This window comes from Lonchura striata, chromosome 25 (genome assembly GCF_046129695.1).
Source record: "Lonchura striata isolate bLonStr1 chromosome 25, bLonStr1.mat, whole genome shotgun sequence".
NCBI classification, from domain to species: Eukaryota; Metazoa; Chordata; class Aves; order Passeriformes; family Estrildidae; genus Lonchura; species Lonchura striata.
Window position 1 is genome coordinate 1,756,080 of NC_134627.1, and position 23,417 is coordinate 1,779,496.

Here is a 23,417-nt window from a genome sequence, read left to right on the forward strand (position 1 = left end):
CCACCCCTGCCATGGCAGGGACACCTTCCACTGTCCCAGGTGCTCCAAGCCCCGTCCAGCCTGGCCTGGGACACTTCCAGGGATTCCATCCCAGCCCCTTTCCACCCTCCCAGAGAGGAATTCCATCCCAAATCTCAACAGGTGCAGCCTGTGGCACACAAACACACAGTGGGATCCCTCCCAGGTGTCCCCAAAACCCAGAGAAGCACAGGGGCCCTTCCCCAGGAGACACAAACCCATTCCAGGCTGGGAGTGGCTTTAAGGCAGGAGCTGCATTCCCAGCATGGGAAGTGATTCTCATCCCACCTGCTCCCCCAACCCATGCTGATTCCAGACCCAATGGGGAATTCCTCATTTCAGAATCCCATTTAGGTTTCCCTACAAATCCTGGCAAAGCTCCAGACCTGTGCAGTCAAAATCAGGGATAATTTGGAATTATTTAAGCATCTGCCCTGTGGTTCACTGGGATCGTCCCCTTCTGTCTTAGAGCTTAGGTTCCCTGGGAGGGCGGTTCCAGATGGAGAAATCCCCATTTATGCCCTGCTTGGCTCAGCCCAGATGGATTCCTTGGGGCTTTCATCTCTGCCAGAGCAGCCAAGGAGCCTCCAGCATTCCAGGGACTCTCCCAGCTCTGCAGCCCTGCACAGAGGGAGTTTTCCAGCAATGACACTTCTCTGTTTTGAAAGGTTCATCCCTGGAAAATGCCTAAAGCTGAACATTCACTGCCCGCCCTTGGCAGGCTGTCTCTGATGCTGAATCCAGCACTGTGTCCACCCCAGCAGTGGAGAAATCCCTGATCCAGCCCTCACTGCTTTCCTCACAAACAGACTCTGCTCAGACTCTCGCCCTGGAGACCCCTGGTGCTTGTGAGCCCCCAGGGATTCAGATCCCACCCAAACCCAGGAATGCTGATTCCACAGTGACCCAGCTGTGAGCACAGGCCGAGCCTGGATTTACATCCCAGGGTTACTCTGGGGCTGATTCAGCCCCGTTTGGGGTGCAGGGAGCTGCTCCCCATGGAGGAGCTCTGGGCTGTGTGCTCAGCTGAGCTCCACCATGGAGCTGCACCAAGGAGGGAATCAGCTCCAGACCCCAGGGAACGGCTGGAGCTGCGCCAGGGGATTTGGGATGGATCTCAGGAAAGGCTCTTCCCCCAGAGGTGCTGGCACTGCCCAGGCTCCCCAGGGAATGGGCACAGCCCCGAGGCTGCCAGAGCTCCAGGAGCCCAGGGGTGCCCAGGGTGGGATTGCTGGGGTGTCTGGGCAGGGCCAGGGCTGGGACTGGATGGTCCAGGGGTTCCTTCCAGCTCAGGATATTCCAGGATTCCATAACTCCCAGCTGGAGCCCACCTGCTCCGTGTGCTGAATGTGAGCCTGTCAGAGGAGCTGGGTGAACCACAGGGCCTCTGCCCACTGCAATCTTCCTCCTCTGGCAAAACCCATCCCTAGGGAAGAGGGCAGGAATAAGGTCAGGGAAAAAAAGCTGTTCCCAAAACCTCTATAACCCGAGCAGCCTCTGGGCCCTGCCCAAGCCAAAGGTCTCTCTGCGCTTCACCAGCCTCAGCTGATTTATCACTTCTGCTTTCCTTTCCCATTTCTGGGTGCACCCCACGCTCTGGCTGTACTGGTTTGTACTGGGCAGAGGATGATCCCAGCACTGGCAATACTGGTGTCCAAACACACATTTTGCTGAGCAAGGAGCAGTGCCAGGAAATCCCAGGAAAGTTCCTGGGAGAGACAAAGGCAGGATGAACAGAGCAGGACTGGCTGCATCTCATTGAGGCTTTTCAGGACCCCAAGGGCTTAAAAAAAACATGGCAAAGTGACTTTTCCATGGGCAGAGATGGAAAGAAGGTGGGGGTTGGGTTTAGATGGAAAGAGGGGAGATTTAGGTTGGATATTGGGAGGGAATTGCTCCCTGTGGGGGTGGGGAAGGGCTGGGATGGAATTCCCAGAGCAGCTGGGGCTGCCCCTTGGTCCCTGGAATGTCCCAGGCCAGGTTGGACATTGGGGCTCGGAGCAGCCTGGGACAGTGGGAAGTGTCCCTGCCATGGCAGGGGTGGCACTGGATCCTTAAAGCCCCTTCCCACCCAAACCAGGCTGGGATCCCATGATTTGTAACCCTAAGGAACTGCAAGGTCCCAAGGAATTGGCACTGATTTCCAGCCCCAAAGCTGCACAAGCCCTCATGGAGAACTATTGCAGCTGTCCCTGGAAAAGCTTTCTGTGCCACTTTCCCCTCAGCTTGGCTCCAAGATCATTTGGAATTCTTCCTTCCATGTCCAAGGTCAGCAGCAGGTGTTGCCCTTATCCCCAGCAGCACTTCTGCAGCCGGAGTGGCAGGGGGAAATAAAGCAGAGTTCCTGATGGCTCGTCCTGTGCAATTATTCCAGGAACAGCTCCCCAGGGAGTCAGTGCACAATGGGATCTCAAAGAGAAAAGGAAGCCCATTGCCATGGAACGCACCCCAGGGAGGAGGGGATTGAGGGGATTTCAGTGTCCATGTGGAAATGTCCCAGCCCAGTCCCTTCCCACCCATCCCAGAGCTGCGGCAGACCCAGGGTGTCCCCAATCCCAAGGGAAAAATGGGAAGGCAGGAGATGCTGCATGGATATTTGGGAGTAGCCACAGGGCAAAGAAACCATCCTGCTTTTAGTGAGAGGATTGAGGGGGAGTTCTGGAGGGTGATCCATGACCTGGCAGATTCCCAGCTCTGAGTCCCACTTCTCTGGAGCTTCCTGACTCCCATCAGTTCCTGGCACCAGGGAATTGATGGTGGCAAAGGGAAGGAGGAAGATGGGAACGTGTTCATTCCCAGATTTTACAGCTGGTACAGGAACATGGGGGGCAAATCCTCCCTTCATTCCCAGATTTTACAGCAGGGCATGGGAGCAAATCCTTCCTTAGAGCATTTTGTTCCCAAAAGTAAGGACTAAATTAAAAAAAAAAAAACACAAAACACATGGAGAAGTTGCTAAAACCCTCAAACTCCTGCAGGAGGGAACAGCCCAAAAATCAGGGAGCAGGAAGGGTTTGATGAGAGCATTTCCAGTCAAGCTTTCTCAATTCTCCAGGGAGCTTTTACACCTCTAGGGAAATTGTTTTAAAATATCAACTCCAGAGAGGAAATAGCCTTGGGAAGGCAAAACTCTTGGAGAAAATAATGGAGAATCATCCAGCCCATTACCCACAGCTCAGGGAAGCTCCATGTGCTCATCCAGCCACATCCAAGGGCTGGAAAAGGAGGAGAGGGGGGAGAGAGGAATTCTGAATATAAATGTATCGATATTCTGGGGGGAAATACAGAGAGGAAACAAAAGAGACCAGGAAATGTCATCCTTGTGCCTTCTACACCTGGAGCAAGCCCCTTTTCCTCAGAGGGGGAAGAGGATGGATTCAAACATCCCCGGAACATTCAGGATATTCCTTCAGGGAATGTCTCCCCAGGAAAACAAATCCTGACAAGATCTTTGTGCCAAGGCAGAGCCAGTCCAAACATCCCTCCTGGAAGGAGGAACCTCTTCCTGCTGCAGTTTTGCTCCCCCAGGGCTTTTTCCACCCGGGAGCTCCCTTCCTTTTGCCTTCTCATGGGATTCTGTTAAAGAAAAAAACAGGGATTTGGAATAATAAAAAAAATTCCTTGTTAGCCATCAGAGGAGCCAAAGGCTGGAGAATACAGGGAAGCATTAAAGGAAAAGGGTAAAAAAGGGCAGATTTGGGGGTGGTATTGGAAGGGAATTCCTCCCTGGGAGACGGGGAAGGGTTATTCCCTTGGTGCCCCTGGAGCCCTGGCAGTGCCCAAGGCCAGGTTGGCCAGGGCTGGAGCAGCCTGGGACAGTGGGAGGTGTCCCTGCCCATGGTGGGGGTGGCTCTGGGTGGGCTTTAGGGTCCCTTCCCACCCAAACCATTCCAGGATTCCACAAAAGCCCTGAAGACTGCAGTGGGAGAGGGAACAGCTCGCAGGGGCTGGGTCCTGGCAGGGGAGAGGCCAGGACTGACCTGAGCCAGGTCCTGAATGTTGTCCCAGCCTGGTCCTGGAATCCTGCTGCTGTACCTGGGGAAACTGAGGCACTCTGAGGGGTCATTTCCCATCTTTTCCCAGTGTCCTTTCCCTGTGCCCCAGGGCCAGGTCCAACAGGGATTGAGCAGAGGCCCCCCTGTGAGCCCAGGGGGCTTGGGGGTGATCCCAGTTCCCCCAGGCTGGATGGACTGGGAATGGGAATGTCCTGCTGCTCCTCCAGCTGCCATCCCAGGCTCACTGAGGCTGGAAAAGGTCACCCAGCCCAACCTTGGACCAGCTCTCACCATTCCCACTAAACACTTATCCCTGCTTTTAACCTTGGGCCCGGCTCTGGATGCACGGGATGGGAGCCAGGAGTCCCCAGAGCTGCCCAGGAAGGGCAGCAGGGCCTTTGCCAGGGGCACCTGGGGGGTCACAGCAACCACCCAGGCTGGAAAAGCCCTGGGAGCCCACACCAGGTGCAATCCTGATCCCTGCTGATGCTGCTAGCAGGGAACAGCCTGTGCAGGGAATTCTGGCCAGATACAAACCCGGACAATTCCCTGGCTGTGCCAGCTCAGCCCCTGCTCTCCTCCCTGCACAGCTCCAGTGGCATTCCAAGGCTATTGAGAGCCAAATCCTGCTTCTCATCCCTGAAAAAACAGCCTGAAACCACCCTGAAATCCAAGAAAACCTCAGATTTCCTCTGCTTGCAGCAGCAGCAGAATCCAGCCTGAAACATTCCAAGTTTCCTGGTGTTGTTTGTGGATTTTTATAAAAATCAATGTCATTTACAATTACATAACTGCAAAAAAGCAGCTGAAAAACTTCAGGATGGAGCTTCTATTTTATCCAACCTTTTCTCCATTAATCTTCCCACACAACTGCTGTCACCATTAGGCTGCCAAAGGAAAATTCTTTGGATCCTTTCAGTTTGGCAGCTCCACAGGTGGCACTTACCTGCCTCTGCTTCCAGCCTGTCCCGCTGCCCCGGGTCCCTGTGGATCCCCCTGTGCCTGAGGTAACGGGGTATCAGCAGGACAGACCTTCAGCACCCACCCCGTGGCCTCCAACCCTGGAAATCCACAGGAAGGAGGTAAAAATTCCCAAATTCTCTCACAGCTGCCGCTGGTGTGTGGAGAGTGTGCAGCCACCTGGGATTCCCACCCTGGGAATTGCCTGCATGAGCCCTGCTGGAATCGCTGGCAGCATTCCCACAGAATCTGCAAGGAACTGGAGCAGCTTTGGGGCTGTCAGATTTGATCCTTTGAAGGGATTTTTGACAGGAATTGAAGCTTTTTTTTTGATGGAGAGGGGGAGGTTTTGCCGTGAGCAGAAAGGGGCTGCTTCCCTTGGGAGGAGCACTGAATTCCCCCCCATTTCTGCCAAGTCTGCGAGTTCACAGGGAGCAGGGTCACGTCAGGACTGTTTGTGCCTCCAGCCTCATCCCCCAGGTGCTCCGGGGATTTTCACAGTAATTGCATTAATTGATTTCCTCCAAGGTGACCCCAGTGCTGGGCTGGAGCTCCAGAGCCGAGCAGGGATGAGCTGGGACAAGAACGTGGCACAGGGACCCCTCATGTCCCCAAAGCCCCCAGCTCCAAGTGTCACCTCTGGAACCATCTCCATCCCTGCTGCTCCATCCCTGCTGCTCCAGCCCTGCTGCTCCAGCCCTGCTGCTCCAGCCCAGGCCATGTCCCAGCCCAGGCTGGGACAGCGGGAGGTGTCCCCAGGCTGGGAACAGGATGGGCTCTAAGGTCCCTCCCAACTCAAACCATTCCAGGATTCCATCATTCCCCACACGGGGCCAATTCCTCCAACCCCTAAATGGGAATTTTTGCAGCAGCAAATTTCCCTGCAACTCCTGTGCCACAAATCCAAGGGTTTGGGAATGGGGAGGTTTCAGTGGCAGCTCTGGGGCTGACCCAGGGACCACTCCAGGGCTGTTCAATTCCAAAAATTCCAGCCCAAACTTCCAAGGTTTGGGCTCCAGACTGGCCCAGGAGTTCCATATTTGTTTTCCAGCAGATTCAGGGAACAAAGGAACTTCCCAACATGGTTCTGGTGCTGTGGCATCAGAGGCTGATGTGGAGGTGACCCTTCCCTTTTATCCTTCAGGATTTGAAACCTCATTTTCCCACTTCCCTCCTGCTGCCATAAGACCAGGGATGTGGCAGCCTCTTGGATTTGAAACACCTCCAGGTTTGAGGAGAAAGGCCTTTTCCCCTTTTTCCCACCTTGCTGCCAAGGGAGCCTTCAAATTCCTTGGAATGACAAGGAACAAACCTTAACTTAAGGAATTGCTCCCTGAACTTGGTTTGAAAGCCAAACTCCCTGAACGAGAGGATTTTCCATCCTCTCCAGCATCCAAACACGGAGCAGTTTTCCTCTGGATTTGCCTGGTCCAGTGAATTTCATGGGTGGGAAAAGGGTTCAGGAAGGGGGGAATCAGCAGGGAATTGTTTCTCCAGGCACAGGGTGGGACATGGAACATTCAGCACGGCCCTCCCAGGTGTCCCAGGGTGACCCACGGGCTGCTGTGCTGGCCCTGTCCCTGGGAAGCTCCAGCCTCCTCTGCTCCAGGTGCTGCTCCTCTTGGGAATGTGAGCTTGGGGTCAGGGGAGCTGCAGAGGGGCCTCCAGCCTTATTCCCATGGGGTATCCAAATCATCCCCCCACGAGAGGGAGGCTGGGAATTCCCTCCCACATTTCCCACTGTCACATCTCCCTGCCAGATCCAGAGGTGATGTCCAAGCCTAAATAAAACATAGGTCCTGCCTAATCTTAAATGAAGGTGCAGGAGGTGCCTAAATCCCAAAGGAAACTGTAGGTGATGTCTAATCCCAAATAAAAGTGTAGGTGATGCCTAATCCTAAATGAAGATGATGCCCAATCCATATAAAGGTGTAGGGGATGCCCAATCCCATATGGATCAGCTCCCACCCACACCTCAGGACCAAAGCCTTGAACAAGCCAGCTCTGAACAGTAAAATGAGCTCAGGAAGTTCTTCCTTCCCAAGACTCCTTTTGAATTAAAGCAGAACATCTCCAGTGGTGCCAGCCATGGAGCAGGAAAAGCTTTGAAGCAGGAAAAGCCTTGGGGTGTGGCTGAACTCCCAAGGGAAGCAGGAGAGCATTGCCCCTCCCTGCAGCCCCTCAGCAGCCAAAACAGGAGCTCCCCCAGCTAGGAGCTGCCAGCAAATCCCAGCCCTTCAGGAATTGGGGAAAAACGAAAAGGAAAATAAACAGGAACAGAAAACCCCCAGGCTCTGAAGTTAAGAGGCTCAAGGAAAAAAAATCTGTGTGTCTAAGAGGCAGAAAACATAATATTCAAAATTCAATATTCAATATTCAGTACTCAAATCTGCTTTGTGCACCTGAAGATGGATTAATTTCCCAGCCTCTGGATGGATCCCCCTTCCCTGGGATTTCAGGGCTCCTTTCAAAGCTGTTCTTTTCCCTTTTCCCCTCAGGCTGCCTGGATCCAGGATCATTCCAGCAGGGCCAGGGAAGGGGAGAGGTGTCCCAAAAGCTCAGGGATGGGGCACCAAGCACCTCACCTGGCTGTGTCCCTTCAGTGTCCCATGGGATGGAGGGACAGGACACAGGGAATGGCAGGGCTGGATGGGAGATTGGGAAGGAATTCCTCCCTGGCAGGGTGGGCAGGGGCTGGGATGGAATTCCCAGAGCAGCTGTGGTGCCCCTGGAGCCCTGGCAGTGCCCAGAGCCAGGCTGGACAGGGCTGGAGCAGCCTGGGACAGTGGGAGGTGTCCCTGCCATGGCACTGGAGGGGATTTAAGATCCTAAACCAACCCAAACCATTCCATGACTCGTTTTAACCTCTGGACAGAGTTTTGGGGCCCCAGGGATGGGGAGAGGTTCCTGGCCAGCCCTGGGGCCACCAAAATCCACAGAGAGCATGGGGGCAGAGCTGGGCTGGGCCCAGTTCCAGGGAGTTGGCAGGTCCAGGGTGCCCCATTCCTGATGGCAAAGAAGGAATTTGAAAGGAAGAGGCCTAAGAACTTCACTGTTTAATTTGCTCCAAAGAATTCCTGTTCAATCCATCCTTCCCAAATCCAGAGGTGTTTTCATTTGTTTCATTTCTTCCCCTCACTTCTTTGGCAGTGAAATGGAAAATGGGGGGGGAAAGGGGGAGATAATTGGGAGGATGCCAGCTGCAAGCTTAAAATAGATCCAAATCCTTCCTCTTCCCTACCTGCAGAAGGAAAAGAAGGGGATATTTAAATATCTATCTCTATAAACACATTTATTTGTGGATTAGCCTTTTATTCCTTTAAGGAAGGCCAGGAATAATGGCTCTGCCAGAAAATGCCAATTAAAGCAGACCCCGCTAATTAAAGGCCATGTGACAGCCCCGTCACGTGTGGCACAGGACAGGACCTCCTTCCCACAGCTGATTCCCAAATTAAGCCCTGGATCAGCCACGTTTTCTCCAAAAGCTGGAAGGAAGGAGGATTAAACCTTTGGGATGTGCAGGGATGGGGACCCCCCAGGGGCAGGGTCCACAGCCCAGCCAAGATCTGGCTCCTGAAATCTTCCCAACTGATCCTTCTGTGCAAGCCTGGAAAATCCCACTTCATCTCCCTTCCCCACCTGGGATTCCCAGTGTAATTCCCAAAGGAGCAGCCACATCTCGGCTCACTTGGGCATTTGTTTGATCTCTCCCAGGTTTTCTCCTTTAAACACACACAAGGCCCTGGAAATGAGACATCCAAAGTCTCTCTTTTTTTCGTTTTGTTTTGTTTTGTTTCGGAGCAGGGTTGTGAGATCCAAACGTTTTTACTCCTCTGGTGCTGCTGGGGTGAAGCAGCAGATGCAGAAATCCTGGCATTATTTATGTGCTCCCAATATTTTGGTATGGATGGAAGATTTCACCTCCCTGAATTCAAAACAAACAGCCCCAAACCTCTGCAGACCTCAAAATTCCCTCAGTTCCTTGGGAGAATTTCCCAGCTGGAAGCCCAAGCATTTATTTAATTTATTTGCATGAAAAATGGAACAAACCCAAGGGAAACAACAACAGCCCCCTTTGGATGTTTGTGGGGGCTCCCACAGCTCTGCTGCCCCGGGTCGCTCTGGGTGGGGTTGTGACGTTCTCTGGGATCTGAGGCAGCAGGGCTGGAATCAGGGCCGAGTGGTGGCTTCCATGGAAACCCCAATTTCCAAGTGCTCTGTGCCTTTCTGGTTCCACGCTGGCTCCAGCAGGAATTGTTTCTGCAGGGCTTGGCCAGAGCAGGGAATTTTTCTGGGAGGTTTGGGGCTTGCAGAACACATTTAAGGCTCATCTTGCCCCGACACCCTGGGCTGCAGGGTCACATCCTGGGAGGGGCTGTGGGGTCCCACCCGTCCCCAGGGACTCCTTGGGTCCCAAAGCCCGGCCCAGCCCAGGCAGAGCTCTGTGGGATGGGCACATCCAGCTGTGCCCAGCTGTGCCCAGTGGTGCCAGGCTCTGCTCCTGCCCCTGGAGATGTTTCTGGAAAAGGGATCCCATTCCCAGCCCAAGAGGACCTGAGCTCCCTGCCTGGGGACAAGGGGCCTTTCAGTGTCTGCCCCTTGTTCTCCTGAGAGCTAAAAATCCCCACCTTTGCATTCCAGGGGCTCCGGGAGCACAAAACCCAGCTTAGGAAGGTTGATCAGGGAATCCTGGAATGGTTGGGGTTGGGAGGGACCTTAAAGCCCATCCAGTTCCAAACCCTGGGACACTTCCCACTGTCCCAGGCTGCTCCAAGTCCTGTCCAGCCTGGCCTGGGACACTGCCAGAGCTCCAGGGGCAGCCACAGCCTCAGCAGGAATTCTATTCCAGGACCTCCCCACCCTCTCAGGGAGGAGTTGTTTCCCAAAATCCAAGTCCCATCCTGCCCCATTTGACCCCAGCCCTGTAATTACTCCCCTGCTTCTGATCCCTAAAAGCTCAGCAGAGCAGAGGATGTCCCAGAGCTCCTCCAACCTATCCAGCAGGGATAAATCTGCTGCCCACTCACCCAGCAGGAACCGCTCAGGAGAGCAAGGGAATAAATCCCATCAATCCCTGGGATGCTCCAGTGGACACAGCTGGGGAGCGTGGCCAGGCCAGGGGCCTCCTGTCACCCTGTGAGTCTGGAGAGGGGAGTTTGGAGTGGGATCCTCCCTCCCTTTGCTCCCTTCCAGGATAAATACCAATCCTGATACTAATATTAACACTAATACTAATACCAATACTCATACTGATACAACCCAACAGAACGAAGTTTTACGATTTCCTTTCCAGGGGATTTCAAGCTTTTCTTTAATCCTTCACCTAGGTCTTCACCTAGGTCGATGTCTGAAGTGAAAATGAAATTTCAAAAGAAGCCAAAGGTTTTGTTTGGAACAACTTCCAAATAGTTGTCTTCCTGTCCCCTTTCAGGGGCACACAGGGGATGTTTTGGGGAGGGAATGGTGTAAGTCTCCCACAATAATTCACTGAATTTGTCAAATATCCCAAACTACAGAATCCCAAATCCATTCTCCTCCAAAAGGAGAAAACTCACCCAGCTCAAAGGGTAATTTTCAAGTGAGTTGTTGGTTAATTAGCAATATTTCTGGATCAGCTCTATTATTTCTTATTTGACTTAATTAGGTCCAATCAGCTTTTAAGCTGCTGTGGCTGCCTGAGGAATTACCCAGGGCTCGGATGCAGGGAATGAGCTGCTTTCCCAAATCACTGAAAACACGGAGAGAATTTCCAAAGGCTAGGGCAATGTCCCACCAGGTGATAGCTTGGAATTTCATCATCAGGCTTGGTTTGGCTTTGACTTTGCTTTTCATGGGGAACCTTTTGGATTCCAGCTCCAGTTGCTCCATCCCACTGCCCTTTGCCATCAGTCGTTGCCAGCTAATTAAAAAAAAAATTGCTTCCCTGTAATAAATCAGATACGAGTGGATCATTTGGAGTGGATTTAAGGAAAAAGCCACTTCCCATGCAAACCTGCTGTTCTTTCCTTCACAAACCCGTTTTGCCAGGCTGCACCTGCCCCCTCCCCAAAAAAAAAAAAAAAAAAAAAAAAAGAGTGAAAACCTTTTGGAGAAGAAAAAGCTGAAAGCGAGGTCAGTGCAGGGCTGGGCTGGGCTTTCCCCACACAGAACGCGGCCTGGCCCGGCTGTGCCACAGGGCTGGGATGAGCGCGGAGAGGGAGGCAGCCCGGGAGGGTGTTTATAGTCGGGCACCTTTTATTTCCTTGGGTTTGTGGCAATAAATCGTGGATAAAACAGCCCCGGCCCACCTGGTGGGGAAGCACTTGGGATGCTGATTATCCTGAGAGGGAGCCAAGGGGGAAAACTCCCACTGCTTTCAACAGGCGGCAGGGAAAACCGAGCCGGGATCCGCTGGGGAAGCGGCAGCAGCGGCTCCCTGGAGCTGCCAGATGCCGCTGGAATGGATCGGGAACTGCCGGCCTCTTCCCACTCGGTTCCGAAAGGTCACGGCCGGTGCTGGGCTCTTGGGAAGGATTTGCTGCTTACGAGCAGTGCTACAAAAAAATGGGAAAATTTTTTCACGGATACGAGCTCGGGAAAAACCACCCGAGGTATCTGAGGGCATCTAGCTGAGCTCACGCAATGTTTGCGCTGCTGCCACCGCCCCAGCCCCGCGGGGCACAAGCTCAGCCTCCCGCTCCCGTTTTCCCCCGGCTCTCCGGACAGGGAGCGGCATTTTGGGCCGGCCGCCCCCCAAGCCGGGGCTGCTGCACGTTCGCAGCTTTGCCACAATAAAAAAAGCAACTCGCCGGGAGAGGCTGGCGAGAACCAGGCTGTAACGACTCCATCTATTGGGTAAAAATATACGGCTCCAAATGCATAGGGAAAATTAATTCCGAGGAAAAAAAAAAATATATCAGAGGGGATTCGGAGCAGTTACCGGCACTTACAGCTTAATTGGACACAATTAGAGGAATGTTTCTCGGTTCTGTTTGAAAGCAAAATGAAGGTAACGGCAGCCGCTTGCAGAGATCCGAGCTCAGCAATCTCGAGGAGATGCCAATCCACATCCCGAGTTATTCCCGTCGCACAGGCTGTTAAGGGAAAGGGGCTTTTTCGGTGTCCGATCAGGGCAGGAGGAGCCCCTGACCCCAGAGGGCTCCGCAGGCTCGGGGCGAGGGGCAGCGAGGGGCGGGGGCGATGCTTCCCGGAACGCGTTTCTCCCGTTCCCATTCATTCCATGGAGCCGAGGCGCGGGGAGCAGCTTCGCCGCGGAGAGCAGAGGGCCCGGAGCCCCCTCCAAGAGCATCCCCCCCTCCCCAGAAAGCAGCGGCCGCACGGAGCCCGCTGCAAGCCTCCCCTCCGTTACCCCCGGCTTTTCTTGATATGATGTTCTCCCCCGGGGCTGCTGAATAGCAGAAAAACAAACTCCTGCCGGAGGAGGGAGGAGGCAGCGGGGGGGCCGGGGCCGGCGGCAGCCGGGGGATAACGGGGGGCGGAGGAGGAGGAGGAGGAGGAGGAGAAGGAGGAGGAGGAGGAGCGGGGGGCTACTCCGGGAAAGCGGCAGCGCGATCGGCGCCCGGCATCGCTCCCTCCGCCTCCCGAGCGCCGAGCGGCCGGGACCGGCGCCTCGGGAAGCTTCGTCCCGCTCTTCCTCCTCCTCCTCAGCCTCCCGCTGCTGCTGCCGCCGCTCGCTGCCCGCGGCCGGGGCGCGCCCGGCGGAGCGCTCGGCGATGGCAGCGCGGGGCGGGCGCGGCGCGGGCCGGGCGGGCGCGGGCCGGGGGTAGCGCGGGGGTCCCGCAGCGCTCTCCCCACCGGGGTCCCGGGTCCGCGGGGTCGGAGCCCGGGAGGGTCGCGGCGCGGCTCGGTCGGTGTCGGTGTCGGGCGGGGCGCGGTACCGCGGGATGTGAGCGGCGCGGCCGGGCAGGGACAGGGGCAGCGACAGGCACGGGGGCGGGCGGCGCCGGTGGCCCCGGTGGCCCCGGGCCCGGCATGCCGCGCTGCCGGAACTGCCGCCCGCCGCGCAGCTCGGGGCCGCGGGCCGCCCGCGGGCGCTGCCCCCGCCGCTCGGGGCCGCAGCCGGCGGGGGGCCCGGGGATGGCGCGGCGCTGCTCGCCCTGAGCCCGGCCCGCAGGAGGACGAGCGGCGGCGGCGGGAGGAGGAGGAGGAGGAGGAGGAGGAGGAGGGGAGCGCCCATGGCGCGGGGGCGCCGGGCGCCGGCGCTGCGCACTCGGCTGCACGGGCTGCGCCTCATGTGCTCGGCGCGGGCGGCGCCGGCGCGCCGGGCGCTCTGGGTGCTCGCCTTCTGCACGGCGCTGGGGCTGCTGCTGGCCTGGTCCTCCGACCGCCTGCTGCACTGGCTCGCCTTCCCCTCGCACACCCGCGTGCGCACCGAGTGGAGCCGCCAGCTGCCCTTCCCCGCCGTCACGCTGTGCAACAACAACCCGCTGCGCTTCCCTCGCCTCTCCAAGGGCGACCTGTACTACGCGGGGCACTGGCTGGGGCTGCTGCTGCCCAACCGCACCGCGCGGCCGCTGCTCACCGAGCTGCTGCGCGCCGACGAGGCGCGGCTGCGCTGGTTCGCCAAACTGGCCGATTTCCGCCTCTTTCTGCCGCCCCGCCACTACGAGGGCATCAGCGCCGACTTCATGGACCGCCTGGGCCACCAGCTGGAGGACATGCTGCTGTCCTGCAAGTACCGCGGCGAGCTCTGCGGCCCGCACAACTTCTCCGCGGTGAGTGCGCGCCGGCAGTCCCGGCTGGCCTCGGCTCCTCTCCGGGGCCGCTTGGGTCGTGTCGGTTCTGGTCCGTGTTCCCGGTTCGAGTCGGTCCAAGAGACCTCCGGGTCGTGTCGGTTCTGTTCCCTCGGTCCGAGAGGGTCCTGGTCCCCTGGATCCCCTGTTGGCCCCGGACCCCGTCCCCCGTTCGTGTCGGTCCAAGGGCACCCCTGCTGATGTCGGTTTAAGGGACTCCTGGTTGGTGTCGGTTCCGGTCCGTGTCCTGCTCCCCGCTCCGCTCCCGGCCCCGCCGCTCGCTGCGCGTTTGCCCGCGGTGCCCGGAACGCTCCGGGGTCGCAGCGATCCCGGAGGGTCCGGCGGGTCCCGGTGTGTCCGGCAGGTTCCGGCGGGTCCCGGTGTGTCCGAAGGGTCCCGGTGTGTCCGGCAGGTTCCGGCGGGTCCCGGTGTGTCCGGCAGGTTCCGGTGGGTCCCGGTGTGTCCGAAGGGTCCCGGTGTGTCCGGCAGGTTCCGGAGGGCCCGGCGGGTCCCGGAGGGTCCGGTGGGTCCCGCATGGCCGGGCAGGGTCTCCCCGGCCCGGGAACCCCTCGGGAGCTCCCTGCGGGTCGCTGCCACCGAGCGCTTTCCCTCTCGCTGTTTTTTCCACCGGCTCCAAGTGATGCTCTCTGGTCTGGGGATGACCGTCTGGCGCGTGAGGGGCTGGCTGCTGCCTTGAGTGTTAATCAGAAATAATTGAATTAATGTTGCACCATCCCCGCCGCTGCCTTCCCACGTTCCGCGTTGCTCCCAGCGCAGTCGCACCCAGATTTTTCCCGTGTCCGAGCCGAGGTCCCCCAGGTGTGCCGGTCCGGCCCGGCCCTGCCCATCCCGCCGGGCTCCGCTGTGTCCGGCCCCCGGCTCTGTCCGGTCCCCTTCGGCTCCCCGCGCAACCCCGGGAGTCTCTGGAGCTGCTCCTCTGGGGCCCCGGGGGTTCTGTACCCTGGAGTGCTTTGCGATGCGGAGCTTTGCTGAGCAGAGCTGATCCTAAAGGTGTTTGAGCCCTGATTAACCAGCGGGGTTTGGGATCAACCCCAAAACTCGGGGCAGGGCTTTACAAACCGCTAGGAGTGGGATCCCCGCTTGGGAAGTCCCGGTGGGACTGCTGGGCGCTCTGATGTTGGGAGCAGACTGGCTGAGAGCTGGAGCCAGACCCGGGTGAAGGATCCCCGGCAGCGGCGGGATGCTGATGCTGCTGGAACGTTCCTCCGATCCCTGCGGGCAGCGCGGCTGTGACTGAGCGTCCTGCGGAGGGGTCAGGGGTCTGCGGGGACAGAGCGAACTCTGCGTGGGAGCTGCGTGCGCCGGAGGAGCTGAACTCCGCTCTGCCTGGGATGCAGCCTGGAAACCAGACGGAATTGTCCCTTCGGGCTTGTCACGGCAGCCGCTAAACGGTGGAGGGGAGGAGGGAGGGATTGCCCCGGCTGCGCAGGCAGCAGCGGCTGCTGCGAGCAGGAGCAGGAGCAGCACAGCTGGGGGAAATCATAAATAAAACGGGATTTGGGGCAGGCCCTTTCCAGCAGGACAGTCCGGTGCCGTGGCACGAGGAAATTCGGGAATTACAGAGGAACAGGCAGCGGGCGCTGGGAAGAGCTGCCTCCCCATGCCGGGTGCCAGGCTGGGATCTGCCGGGCCAGGCGGGGCTGGCTGCGGCTCTCACCGGTTCCTCCGGGAGCGCCGAGCCCGGCAGAGGCTCCCGATGTCCCGGCCAGGAGAAAGCCTGGAGCGCTGCTCGGCTGCACAGCCCAGGGCTGCTCTGGGACTGCTGCAGGACTTTCTCCGGGAGGAAATTGGGCATTCCCGGCTCTGCAGCTGCTGCCGGAGCCACCACGGTGCCTGCGGAGTGGGGTCTCCTCCAGCCGTCCCGGAAAGGTCCCAGAAGCTGCTTCCCGAGGCTGGGAGGGAGGGATCGGGGCTGTGACCCCCGGGAGCCCACGGCACTGAGGGCACTGTCAGCTGAGAAGTAGGGAAGCGTCCTTCCCATCCCAAAGGTCTGCGTGGCTGCAGGGTGGAGGGAGAGGGGAATCCGTGTGCCGGGAGCCAGCTGGATCTGCTCTCCCTGCCCGCGGCAGGTGAGGGGGTCGGGGCCACCTCCCGGTGTCCCGGCACGTCCCTCCTGCCTGAAGGAGCCGGGCAGTGCCCTCTGCCTTGTCCTTGAGGGGAGGCTGGGGAGCTTCTCCACCTGGGAACGCCTGTGCAGAGAGGTGTTCCCTGGGAACAGCTTCCCGAGGGTCGGGAGTGTCCCGAGAGCGCAGGACAGGGCACTGCCCTCCTGGCCGTGTCTGTGGGATGGAGGTGCCCCACCCGGGCTCTGCTCTGGGGTGCTTGGAGCTTCTGCTTCTCTCCCTGGATTTAGAGGGAGGACGCCAAGGAGAGGCAGGAAAATCCTGTGGTATGAGCTGGGCACAGGTATGAGGCAGGATGTGTGAAAAGATAAGTGTAGATGGAATAAATGGGGTTGTAAAGAGAATTTTGAAGGTTTTAGACATGCTTGGGTGCTCCAAGGGAGATGAGGCTTTCCTGGGTAAAACCCCCAAAAGCCCAAAGCAGAGGGGATTTGAAGCAAAGGGGCTCTGGCTGAGATGTGAAGCAGAGCAAAGGGGCTGGGGGAGGCAGATGCTCTCCTGTGAGTTCGTCCAGCTCTGCCCTGGAGATCAGCCAAGACATTCCCTGTCCTCCCAGCCCATCTCCCACAGGAGATTCCCTCTCTTCCCAGCCCCTCCACACCGTGGGGGCAGAGGGTGTTGGGTTTTGTGGGTGACATGGGAAAGGAAGAGGACACTGAGGAATGAGCCCAGCAATCCCAAGAGTGTGGGAAGTGTTGCTTTTACTCCTTAATAAATGGAAATAGGGGATTGCACGGATCTTTGGAGCTCGGGGCTGCAGGTCCCGTTAGATTTATTCCATTTAGGAGGGCTCAGGTCTGGATTATTTCCTAGCCTGCTCCAGGAGGGGTTTGTTGTCCCTGTCCATGTTTTCCAGAAGGATGAGGATTTGTTCATGGATCAGATGGAGTCTCCTGTCCTCAGCCAATGTGTGGCTTTACTTACTTTAGGCTGGACCTGAAGCTGGGCTCTTGGGGTGGTTATCCAGGAATCCTGGAAGGGTTTGGGTTGGGAGGGACCTTAAAGCCCAGTTCCATGGGCAGGGACACCTTCCACCATGACAGGATGCTCCAATCCCCATCCAGCCTGGCCTTGGCCACTGCCAGGGATGGGCAAAACCATCCATGAATGCTTGGAGTTGGACAAATCCAACCTTCCCAAATGTCCACATGCTGGTTCCAAGGGAAGGAAGCACCCAGCAGCTCCTGTCCTTCAAAACTTCCCAATTCCAAATCCAAGTGCCAGACTGGCAGCTCAGTGAATGAGGACCTGCTTTCCCTGCAGTGGGCCTGTCTAGGAGGAGCTGAGGCTCAGGATTAAGTGGATGTTGCTCTGCTCTGCATTCCCGGGATTTGGAGTTGATTTATTCCTCTGAGCTCTTTGTCTCTGGAATATTTATCTTGATTGCCCTGTCCTGTGCTCATTGATTTCTTCCTTCCTAGGATTTTTCATCCTGAGAAATTAATGAGTGCATCCAGCATCCTGGGGTCTGTTCATGGGCTGAGGTTTAGGGTTAATGATCTCCTGATTTAATAACTCCCTAAATCAAATTGTCACCTGTGCCTCTGCCTGAGGAGCTGTGGGGACACAGGGGTCATGCTGGGAAGGGTGGCAGGGTTTGGTCCCAACCTTCACGAAATCCTTGGACTTCTGGGGTGTTCCAAAGGCTCTGCAGTCAACACTTGCTCATGGTTTGATTTGCTCAGTTATTTTTTGTTAAACCATTTAATTTCTCCCCAGAGCAGGGACTTTATGGGGTGGCAGCTGCACAGAGACCTCAGTGCTGCTTTTGCTGCTTTTTAAAAATATTCCTGCGTGTTTGCCTAAAAATCTGATGATTATTGCTGACACATCCCTCAGATGGGATGTAATTGTGGCTTCCTCAGCAAAGAATCCCCTGTGTCCAGGGTGAAGCTCAGCCTTATCTCACTAAATGAATGGGACATTTCAGCCCTGGGGTTGGTGTGAGGGCAGATAGGAATTCTGTGCCACCTGCTTGAAACAGCTGCAAACACCTTAATTATCACCATCACAATTAATTGCAGAGGAATTTCAGGATGTGGGGTTGTTTATTTGGGGATTTTCCTCACCCACCCACAAACTGTTTTATGCAATTCCCTTTTCCACCTTTATTCTCTCATTTTTATTTTCATTCTTGATTTTTGGCTTCACTTCCAAACAAAGCTCTGGCTTGGGGCTGGTGTTGCCTTTGGAAGGGGTGTGGGTGGTGTTTAGTGGTGCTGATGTGGGGCTGGAGCCTTGGATGTGCTCCCAAATTGTCCCAGTGCCACTTTAGGGCACTGCCTGGGGCTGGTTGGATTCAGCCTGGGATCACTGTGAAACCAAAGCCTGTTCTCCCATCCTGAGGGAATCCTGCTGGTTTTGGGTTCCTGGTGGCAGAATCCAAGGAGGAATCCGGGGTGGGCAATGCCAAGTGCTGCCCCAGGCAGAGCTCTCTGTGAGGGAGGGGCTGAAGGGTTTGGGGTGATTTCCTGCGGGTTTGGGGTCAGCTGGACCCCTGCACTGACCCCAGTTCCTGATCTCCCCCAGAGCTGGGTGCTGAGGGGATTTGGACTTCTCTTGGGCTGGGGCTGAAAACAGGGATGAGTTTGGCACTGAACTGGTGGGTCCTGAGAGGGGCCAGAAGCTGTGGGAGAAGAAGGACAAAGCTCAGGGGTTCCAGAGCTGCCCTTTTCTGCCAGAGCTGGAGGATTCCCAAAGGGATCCACGGAGTAAGGAGGTGGGCAGCAGCAGGGCCTGGGCTGCTGGGGGCACCCCTGCCATGGCAGGGACCCCTCCCACTGTCCCAGGCAGCTCCAACCCTGTCCAACCTGGCCTTGGGCACTGCCAGGGCTCCAGGGGCACCACAGCTGCTCTGGGCACCTGTGCCAGGGCCTGCCCACCCTGCCAGGGAACAATTCCCAATTCCCAATCTCCCACCCATCCCTGCCCTCTGGCAGTTGGAGCCATTCCCTGGGTCCCATCCCTCCATCCCTTGTCCCCAGTCCCTCTCCAGCTCTCCTGGAGCCCCTTTGGGCCTGGCAGAGCTCTGAGCTCTCCCTGGAGCTTCTCCTCTGCAGGTGACACCCTCAGCTCTGCCAGCCTGACTCCGAGGGGCTCCAGCCCTGGAGGGGCTCTGTGGCTCCAGCAGCTCCATCTCCTTGGGGGACTGAGGGATTTCCTGGGAGGCTCCTCCAGATGTGGCCAGGATTGTCCCAGCTGCAGGAGGGGGCCCTGGCCTCGCTGGCCTGGGCAGGACAGAGCTGCTGGGGATGTGTGGCTGTGCCGGGAGTCAGGGGTGCAAATCCCACGGAATCTGGGGAGAGCAAGGCTGGGCTGGGCTCCTCTGCATCCCACACTTGGCGTCCCAGTGCCTCTGGATCCAGGTGCAGATCCAGGTGCAGGCAGCTGTTGGAATTCTTCACCCCTGGTGGTTTTAGCAACATCTGTGCAGGATTCTGGGGTGGGAACTCTCCTGGATTTACAGACTGTCTCAGGCTGGAAGGGATCCACAAGAATCCATGAATCCACCTCCTCACTTCACCGTGAATGGGGGAACTTTGATTTCTGTCAGGACAGGAAAAATATCACTTCCATGGGGAAAGGATTCAGCTGAGTCTGGCCACTTCTCCAGGAAATGCTCCCAGTTTTGGCCTGGGCTGAAGCCCAGACCAAACCCCTTTCCTTGAGCAGGGATTTTTCTGGAGAGGAGGGATGGGAGTGTTTGGGAATTGAGGGATGGGATTTTTTGGGAGAGGAAAATCCAACTGCAGGAAGAGGAGGGATTTCTAGCAGGACTTTGTTGTGGTTTTTCTCTTTTCCATCCATCCATCCATCCATCCATCCATCCATCCATCCATCCATCCAGGGGACTCCAGGTGCTCAATGTGTAATCATCACCATGGGTTTGTTTGAGTTGTGGAATAGGTTGCCAGTAATTACTGCCCACCCTGAGCAGAATTAATGTAATTAAAGACACAGTTACAGTCCCTGCCCACTCTGGGATGCTGCCAGGGCTTAATTAATGTTTGCAAATTGCTCCAGGATCTGCATGGGACCACCTCCCAACAGTGTCACGTTGGGCAGGGAATTGAGGAATTTTCCCCTGTCATTCCTGGCAGGAGATGAGAGTGGGAATTCCTGGAATGGAGCTGCTGTGGGACAGTGGTGTGGGATGAGGAAGGAAATCCAAGGGTGCAGGGTGGGGATCAGTGGGATTTGGGCTCCCAGTGCCCCTGGGAGCCTGAGGCTGTGGGTTTGCCCTTCCCTCTGCTGCAGTTCAGGGTAATTCCATTTGTCCTGAAATCCCTGGGGTTTGTTCCCACTGGAACTTTTTTCCTGTTGGCCATGTTTTCCCCATCCTGTCATTTATCCTGAATTCCCTGGGCCATTGGAGGCTGTCCCCACTGGGAGCACTGCAGGGCCTTGCAGCATCCCAGCCTGGCTCTGGAATCCATCCCTCTTCCCAGCAGGAGGGATAAAATCGGAACTGGGATGAGCTTTTCTCCTGGGTTTGTTTTTCCCGTCCTGGCTGCAGATTTTCCTTGAGCTGGGATGGAGGGAAGCTGCTGGATTCTTGTCTGGGCCAGGAACTGGGTGGGAAAATCCTGCCTAAATCCCAGACTTTAAAAATGAAGCCACAGCTCCCAAGGTGGGAATTGTCCCCCAAAACTTGCCCAGCCCGGGTGTGCTCAGGGCTTCCAGCAGGGCTGATTGATGTTGGGATTCCCATTTTTCCTGCATTCCTGCTCCATGGCCCTTTCCAGCACTTCCAGCCTTCCCTGCTTCCCTTTTCCCAGCCCCTCTCTCTGGGAACTCACCCGTCCATCCTGATGTGCTTGGGAATGAGGGCTGTGCATTTCTCTCCTGCTGAAGCCAGGGAATGCCCTCCCTCCAAACCCCTGGGATAACACAGCCCCTTCACTTCCCTCTGGGAGTTCTCAATTCTCTCATTTTTTCCTTTCCCCCCTGTAATTTCAAGCAGTAGGAACAGGATCTTTTTTCCATGGATTGTTCCACTCTTCTTTTCCCAATTTTATAATTTCTTGCTGGAATAAAACAAATTCTAAGCAAACTTCCTCCCCAGACCCCTGGAGCTTGACATTTTTTCAATAATAAAGTTGGAATGTAAATTAGGAACTGGAGCTGTTCCCAATCCTAGGAGCACACTGCTGCCATCCCAATTCTCCTCTGCTTTATTAAATCAGGAAGAATGGCCCATTATAATCCAATTAACTGTGATTCTCAGGCAGGAATTCCTGGCTTCGGGGTGGGGGAAAAGTTGCATAAAATGATTGTAAAAGGGTTGGGATTGGGTGGTTTGGGATTTTTTTTCCTTTTTCCCTTTAAAAAACCCTTCAGCAGCTGAAACCAGGGGAAAGTCATGGTGGGGTACTGGTTCCTGGCTTTGTAATAAATTTATGGAGTGACCCAAGGTGGCTCCTTGTGGGCATGGAGATCCTGCTGGGCTGCCAGCACATGCTCCTGCCAGGAATGATCCCATCTTTCTCCTGGAATTCACGGCTCAGTGCTCCCAGCACTCGGGTGGAAGGGAAGGACAGAAGGACCAGTCACTTGTCCATGGAATTCTGTTCCTGCAGCTCCAAACAAGCCTGGCACAGCTTGGAGGGATCTGGGGTGGGAGCGGAGGGTTGGAGGCAGGTGGGGAAATGAGATCATGAAGTGGTTGGGGTTGGAAAGGACCTTAAAGGACCTGAAAGCCCCCCCAGTGCCACCCCTGCCATGGCAGGGAAACCTCCCGCTGTCCCAGGCTGCTCCAAGCCCCCTCCAACCTGGCCTTGGGCCCTTCCAGGCCTCCAGGGGCACCACAGCTGCTCTGGGCACCCTGTGCCAGGGACTCCCTGCCCTCCCAGCGAGGAATTCCATCTCTCTCAGACCTTCTTGCTTTGTTAAATTTTGTAGCAATTCCCAAATGCCTCCAAAGTGGTGGAAATGGGCTGTGCAGCAGGAAGGCAGCCTGGCAGGCTCCCTGGAATACACCAACACAGCATTCCCACAGGTGCCTAGAACTTTATAGCTAATATTTTGGAATAGCAATGGACTTTCTGAGGGGGGAAATTATCTTCCCCCTCTGGTTCCTTCCTGCCATGCCCGGGATAAAGGATGGGAAAGTCCGGAGCAGCTCCCAGCATTCCAGTTGAGCTTTCCAGCTTGTTCCCTGCTCCATCAGCATCTCCTGCCCTCCAGACTCAGCTGAATGCCCGAATTTCTTCCTTCAGGGAGTGCTGAAGCAGAAGGCACCGCCCTGCCCAAGTCATTCCCTGGGAAACAATCCTGAAAATCCCGACTGGAGGTGGCAGATCCTGGCGCTGTTCCCACAGTCGCAGCTTCCCACACTATCCAAACACTGGGACGTCAAAGCCATCAGTCCCTGTGTTCTGGTGGTGCCTGCAGCCAGATCTTCCTCCTCTGGAAGCCTCCTGCAGTCCTGGGTGATTTGTGGCACCCGGGACTCCAGCTGGGTCCAGCTCCCGGTGTTTTATCCTCACTCACCAGCACATTCCAGTGAGGATCAGCCAGGGATCCTCCCAGGCTCCCTGCTTTCCTCTGGAAAGGCCACTTCCAGCCTCACATGCTTTGTCCCCTTGTCTTTATCCCTGTGTCCCGCTCAGTCCTTCCCTCCCCTCCGGTTTCTCCTGGGGGTTGGAGTCACCCATGGTCCCCCCTGCTCCCTCTGCCCTCTGTGTGGGGTTTGGGTGTCCGTGCAGCCTCTGGCCAGGTAATAATTGGCATTGACTCCATGAGTCACGGCAGGCTGATCAATAATCTGTGTCTCTGTTAAGAAACCCATTGCTTTTATAGACAGTTACAATACATCTGGACTAACTGGTCCAGATGTCCAAACACCATCACCATTGGCTAGTTAAGGAACTATCCTGTGGTAAACAATCTCCATAACACATCCCACATGTTCACAATACCAGGTACAGCAAGTGAAAACAAGAATTGTTTCTCATTCTCTGAAATTCTCACAGCCTTTCCCAGAAGGATGCCTGGGAAAGGTCTGTGTCTCTCTGTGGCCACAGAGCTGCTGCCACATTTGGGGACACAGCTGTCCCCTCCCCTGCCCGGGGGAGCTGTGGCTGCAGGAGTTCTGCTCCCTGCTCCCTCCTAAACACTGAAATCCAATCCCAGGCAGTGGAAGTGGGACCTGCCGGACCCTGCAGGACAGGGGCTTTGTGCCACAGGAGTCAGGAGGGGAATGGGGCCCATGGGATGGGTTTTCCTTGGGCTGGGATTCCCAGCTCCAGGTGTGCCCCTTGGGATTTGATAGTTTTTGTAGGTCCCTTCCACCTGAAATTCCCTTTCTCTCGCCTTCTCCCCAGAATCTCCTCTGCCTTGGATTTTTCCAAGCACTGGACACTTCCCATCCCTTTCTTGCTCATGCCCATTAACCTGGCTTTACATTTTTGTGCCAAATTCATTGTGTTAAAATAATTCCAGTGGCTCCAAGGGCCTTGAATAAGGGAGCCATTGGGAGAGGTGGGAATAAAGCTCCTGGTTGGGCTGGGAGATTCCTGAATTCTCAGTGTCCTGTGACAGCTGCTTGGACAGGATCCACCTCAGCT

At 56.3% G+C, this 23,417-nt stretch overlaps 1 protein-coding gene across 4 annotated transcripts in view; it reads left to right on the top strand.

The window, feature by feature from the left end:
- Positions 1-23,417, top strand: part of LOC110479572 (acid-sensing ion channel 2) — a 418,627-nt gene that overhangs the window by 332,473 nt on the left and 62,737 nt on the right. The window contains exon 1 of one of the 4 annotated variants that reach the window (XM_077788250.1): positions 13,190-13,687. The exons of the other annotated variants lie outside the window; for them this stretch is intronic. Coding sequence (XP_077644376.1) covers positions 13,205-13,687 — 483 coding nt within the window. The 5' untranslated portion in view covers positions 13,190-13,204. Of the gene's footprint in view, positions 1-13,189; positions 13,688-23,417 lie in introns of those variants that run through there. 4 annotated transcript variants of the gene reach the window in all.